The 6000-nt window shown below is 38.6% G+C and overlaps 1 protein-coding gene across 1 annotated transcript in view; it reads left to right on the forward strand.

Moving 5' to 3' along the window:
* The window catches only part of skia (v-ski avian sarcoma viral oncogene homolog a), a 68002-nt gene extending 62436 nt beyond the window's left edge, over nt 1-5566 (forward strand). Inside the window, exons 6-7 of the mRNA XM_079826715.1 lie at nt 425-655; nt 1720-5566. Coding sequence (XP_079682841.1) covers nt 425-655; nt 1720-1917 — 429 coding nt within the window. The 3' untranslated portion in view covers nt 1918-5566. The remainder of the gene's footprint in view (nt 1-424; nt 656-1719) is intronic.
* The last annotated feature ends 434 nt before the right edge of the window (nt 5567-6000 follow it).

Below are 6000 nucleotides of genomic sequence, written 5' to 3' on the forward strand. Positions count from 1 at the left end.
ACAGATGGGTGCGAGTGCCTTTACTATTTAAACAACGTGGCGCTGGACGTGAAAATGATAATTGCGTCGGGCTGAAACTAGCAAAAAACACTTGCTGTTACTCCTTTTCAACTATGTAGTGCAACACACCATTCTTGAGGAATTTAGACCAACTTGGTGTTCAAGTTTGGCAAAAACACTCCAGTTTTTATTTAAACAAGACATGTCCACCCTAGTGTGTAAAAGACCATTTAAAACCATTCTTATGTAGATTTTTGCATTCAAATCAGTGGGAAAAATGACCTATTAATGGATATATGATTTATACAGACATCCATTATGCTCATGTTTCATAAATAAGCTCTTGTATATTTATTATATATACATATCATCACGTTCATTAAAAGAGTGAATAATCATCATGGTATTCCCATGCCTTCCACAGGAGCTGGAGTTTCTCCGTGTTGCTAAGAAGGAGAAGCTCCGTGAGGCGACTGAGGCGAAGAGGAACCTGCGCAAGGAGATCGAGCGCCTGCGTGCCGAAAGTGAGAGGAAGATGAGAGAGGCAAACGAGTCACGTATACGGCTGAAGAGAGAGCTGGAGCAGGCCAGACAGCTTCGAGTGTGCGACAAGGGCTGTGAGGCAGGCCGTCTGCGAGCCAAGTACTCTGCACAGGTTAGCTCAATCACATCCCTACCTACACAGTTTCCAAAACAGAGGTTTAAAAATTGGGCTAGTAACCCAAAGGTTGTGGGTTCAAAGGTGTGATTCCTTTGAGCAAAACATTAAACCACAGATTCTTCCACAGTGACTGTCCCTGTGCTATAAATGTACTGGAAGTGGCTTTGGATAAACAAGTGTCTGTTTAATGAAGAGTAATCTAAAGTATGCTTGGATTGATGCAACATGACACCCCACCCACACACGCATTCAAATGAACTCTCAGACTGGGTGTGGCCCTGCAAGTCTGATGAGATGCGTTTCATTTCTCAGAAGGAAACCGGTTAACTTCCTGTCAGGGATGTGTGCTTCAGACTAAACAAGAGAGAGACATCACTGAGATGCTTGTCTGCCGTTGTTTGTGTGTTTGTGTGTTTGTATGTCGTGCGTGCAGCCTTTTTGAAAAAGTGGTCAGCTACACTACCATCTACTAGCAAAATGTAGCTACACTGATGCTATTTAAATCTAAAACAATATCAATACCAGCTGATATAATTCATTTTTACAATCAGAACAGCCATTATCTGACACAAGAACAACGAGGTTCTATATATATATATATATAATTTTTTTTACAATTAATACAATTGCTCAAATTCCATGCACAATCTTCTGCACAGGGACTCAATTTGACTGGTTAGTTTACAAGTACCATCTGAACTAAACCTAAAACTATTCAAATGTGTTAACTGAAACAAGGCTTAGATTGCAAGTTAAATATTAGATGAAAACTAATACGATGTGACTAAAGTGCTGTAGCATTTTGTCACTCTACATCAGGGTTCCTCAAACTCGCTGTCCTGCAGAGTTTAGCTCCAACCCTGATCAAACACACCTTCCTGTGATTTTCTAGCGATCCTGAAGACCTTGATAAGCTTGCTCAGGTGTGTGTTTGATCAGGGTTGAAGCTAAACTCTGTAGGACAGCAGCCCTCCAGGACCGAGTTTGAGGAACCCTGCTCTACGTGATTTGTTGGCAAAAGATTTTATTCATCTTTTATATGCTGATTTTTTTTTCAGATCGAGGATCTGCAAGTAAAGTTGCAGCACGCCGAGGCAGACCGAGAGCAGCTGAGAGCCGATCTGATGCAGGAGCGGGAGGCACGGGAGCACCTGGAGAGAATGGTCAAGGAGCTACAGGAACAGCTGTGGCCCAAAAGCCCCAGCAAGAACAGCACAGACGCACCACCCCCACCCGCCAAAGACTCCAACAACTAATCCTCTCTCTATCTCTTGACTCCGCCCAATCCACATCAACACCGCCCTGATTGACAGCACCAATCGCCCAATCATGTCAACTAGCATGCGGGTTAGCCCCGCCCATCTGCCTCTTAGCCAGCGCAAAACCGGAAGTATCCTGAACGTTTCTTGAGACACATTCTAGTAAACGTTTTACTTTGAGAGCACTGAAAATGCACCTCGCCTCCAACCAGACATAAAAATAAAAGAAGTCCATTTGGAAAGGAAGAAGCCAATAGCACAAAAGCTAACTGTGCCTGAAACTGAATACATTTTGAAATGAAGACTTTTCTATGACAAACAAATTGGTGATGCAATGAAAAATTTTACACAGCGATTTTTATGATGACCTGAACGGCATGCTGTCCACCCCACGTTGTTATTGAAGAGACAAGGACTCACCATCCCATCCGAAATCCCTGTTTCCTCGCTCGTTTTGAGGAAGTATGGGGAAAATCACTTCATAATAAGCTATTTAAGAGATTTTTTGTTAGTGAGCGTGTGAGATAAAAACTTCAGCGAGCCTCAAATTTACCCCTCTTTAACATGTACATACATGTCATGCCGGTTTAAAAAAAAAAAAGCCATGGAGACAAATGGTTACACACACTTGTATCTTTAACAATGTTAAAGAGATACTGGTCAGGAGAGCGTTGAAGGGCTTTGGAGAGCTAGAGGTGAAGAAGTTCAGCCCTGTTGAAAGGGAGAGATACTTGTATTCAAGTAAGTGTTATGATCAAGCCATGAGCACTTTCTTTTAATGGCAAACACAAGCTGTCGTGTGATACGCCACAAGTGCAGGTCAAAACCTGCCGGCGGATCTTAAGATCACGGTGGAATTGGAGGTTTGTGGCTCTTGCTCTCCGTGACGGTTTGGGTTTTCTTCTCGTCACACACGCGTACAGCTTCTCCGTGGGCTGAGGTGCTTACAACTGGCACGGCTCATGATTGTGGGCGGCCATTTTTTAGGAATAAACTAAAAGCATAAAAAAAAAATACAGCTTCTAGGGCAGGAGGTGTCATGTGATCAAGAACCACAAGTTGTTCTTTTTAAGTAAATTATAATATGTAAATATGAAAATGTTTCTTTTTTTTTTTCTGTTCGCTTTGTTTTTTTATCTTTACAATAATGAATCGCACTTTGTCATTACGAAATACTGTCTAAATGCATTACGCTCCCACACTCTCCCACACATTTATCTCAGAGAGTTTTTAGTATTCCTAAGTATAAAATTGAAATAAGCATTTTTGTTAATTATATGCCATTCTAATAAATGCAATGTAATCATGTGTTTAAGACAAACTATTGTAAATAAAACCGCAAGAATTAAAAGAAAAAAGGTTCTACATGCTTGCTTGCCGAAACGTGGATGGCGCACACAGCCGTCCCCTCAATCTGACTTTGATTCAACATTTATCATAGTTATCGATATATGATTATAATCGTTGCTCAAGTGTTATTGTTACTGTCCTGGATTCCTACAGGTTTTGAACATTTCCAAATCAAATTTAAAGCCGCTCAGAACGAACAGGACACACACACATTGTCTAGCATTGGTAAAAGGGAGTCTGAATATCAATGCAGGTGCTCCTCTCAGCTGTGAGCAAGAGCGTATTACTGTGTACAAACAAGACGAGGATGGATGAATGAACGAACGAACGTAATAAATGCATCTTTAAAATCTCACACACTTAGCTGAGATAGATTTTGTTGAAAATACATATATTTTATAAGTGATTTATATACATTGGGTACAATGCAATCAGAATGTATGTTACGTTTTGGCTCTTTTCATTTTGTTGTTGATGTTGTTGTTGTTGTTGTTTTTTCAGATTGTGTGAATATTTTATTGCTTATGTTCCTTCTTTCGATAGCAAGCTTATGTAATTTCTTTCATATGCATGGAATTTAAAAGAAAAAGTCTGCCGTTCATATATTCATTATTGGGCATTAAAACCGTATATGTAATTTTTGATTATGTTATGCAATATAAAGCGTCAATTTTAATCTTGTTTTTAACTACAAAGGAAAACAAAACCCTTTTAACAATAAATTCCAGCTCTTAACAATCTTAAACGCAACATTAACAGCATTACTCTTGGGCTAAATACAAACCTTATGCGCATATGCAATGCTGGAGACCCTCAAGTGCCTGTATTTGGGCCCTTGGGGTTCCAGAAGAGGAGTTATTGAGCTAGTTTCCACGGTGACCGACCAGATGATGAAAGCGGAAACCGTCCCATTTGCACTGTCATTTGGGGGAGCTCTGTGGTGCATTTTTCTTGCACTCTTTTGCTCACCCCATTTTGCCAGAACGAACTTGACTATCATTGCTTAAGAGCAGCCGCAGCTTATTTGATAGGTTTTAATGCCAGTTTGTCAGTATTCCTTTGATGTTTTTTCCTTCTTCAAAAATCGATGAATAATTAAAGAAAAGAAAAATGCATAGCAGAATTGAATGCTCGAATTGCCACTGGTAAAGAACTTAAATCTTATACTAAGATAGCTTTTCAATGTACGTCAGAATAAATCAACTCTTTTCTTTCTCTGTTTTTAAGGAGTACAAAATATATTTAAGAGGTTACTTTTGCTATAGATGTAAAAAGAGCCTTTGAAATGATACGATATGCCCTGACCTGTACATTGCAGGCTACGGTGAAGAAACTAAACGGGGGGTCTAAAGGAAGCTCAGTGTCTTAACAGTAGCAAGAGGCTGTGCGTTTTTACAGACCAAAAAATTTGAAAAAATTATTTCAGATGAGGTTGTTTTGTAGTTGTTTTTACACGCAAATTCATATGTGTAGTTTACTTTGTTCACGGTTTTCTATGAAAAAAGGGAGAAATTGATCACAGAGGCTCCTTTGCTCCCGATATAATATAAAAATGTGGATTTTCTAAAAGAGCCATTTTTGCTAACAAAAAAAGCTAAAACACAGCAATAACGACATAACATCACTGATAAATGAGCAGGATTAGCCAGTCTGACGATGAAAGTACAAATTCACCAATGTATATAGCCGTTTTCATTTTACAAAAACTGTATCATAAATGTATATTGTGTTACTTTTTTTCTTTTTTCAGAATGAGAAAAAAAACCTTACATAATAGTTGTTATATTTTACGTTGTGTTTTTAAAAACAAAAATACAAAATAATTGTTTCAAAGGTTGTATTCCCAATGCAAGCATATTCAGTCTGCTTTTTTGAATGCCTTTCTTTTTTTCAGTTATTAATGTTTTGTTACGTTCAACTAAATATCAAATACATCAGTTCTGGTTGAATCACACATTCAGTTTCTTGTTTTAACAACCTGTTTTCTTTTTTCCCCCCATGCCGATATCATATTAGCCCTTCACTGCTGCTATAACGATATACTATAAACTTTGCAACTCTTGAAATTATTTTTATGTAAGAGATTAATGTATGCTTTCTTCTTCTACTGATGCCACTTATTCACCCAGATCTGGCCAATTTCTCCCTCTTAGACCTCCCCTCTCCCCTCACAAGGACTATAATGTAAGATAGAGAGCTCTATGAGATTAGAGTTGAAAGTAGTTCGGCTTATATACTGCAGTGTCAGGATGTACAGTGTATAGACCCATAATCAAAAATAAAGTTGTTTGTCCAGAAGTCTTTTGTTCTGTTTGTTATTTAAGTCTTCAGTCACGTTTCTTTGAAATAACAAATACCCTTTTCACACTTAGATTTATATTAGCTATAAATTCAGGGGCAATATTCTTTTTGCAGCATATAGGGCCTCGTTGCGTTGAAACCGTCCTATGTTGGATCTTACAAGCTTTTCTCAGATAAGGAACTTGCGCACAATAAAACGTGCAAAATCGTCAAGGACCTTGAAATCGTGTGCAGCTGAATGGTTTCAGATCTTTGCTTTGTAAACGCCCCTAATTAATATCATTAACAGTAACGTATAAAAGAGCACCAGTCAACATCCTGGTCTGCTTAGACTCTGACATGGCGCTAAGCAAAAACGTCAAAGACCGTTTTTATAAATATGAACGTTGGCGTGAATTTTAGCGTGCGCACATTCTAAGGAAAAATCTG

This window comes from Gobio gobio (genome assembly GCF_949357685.1).
Source record: "Gobio gobio genome assembly, chromosome: 10".
Classification (NCBI taxonomy): domain Eukaryota; kingdom Metazoa; phylum Chordata; class Actinopteri; order Cypriniformes; family Gobionidae; genus Gobio; species Gobio gobio.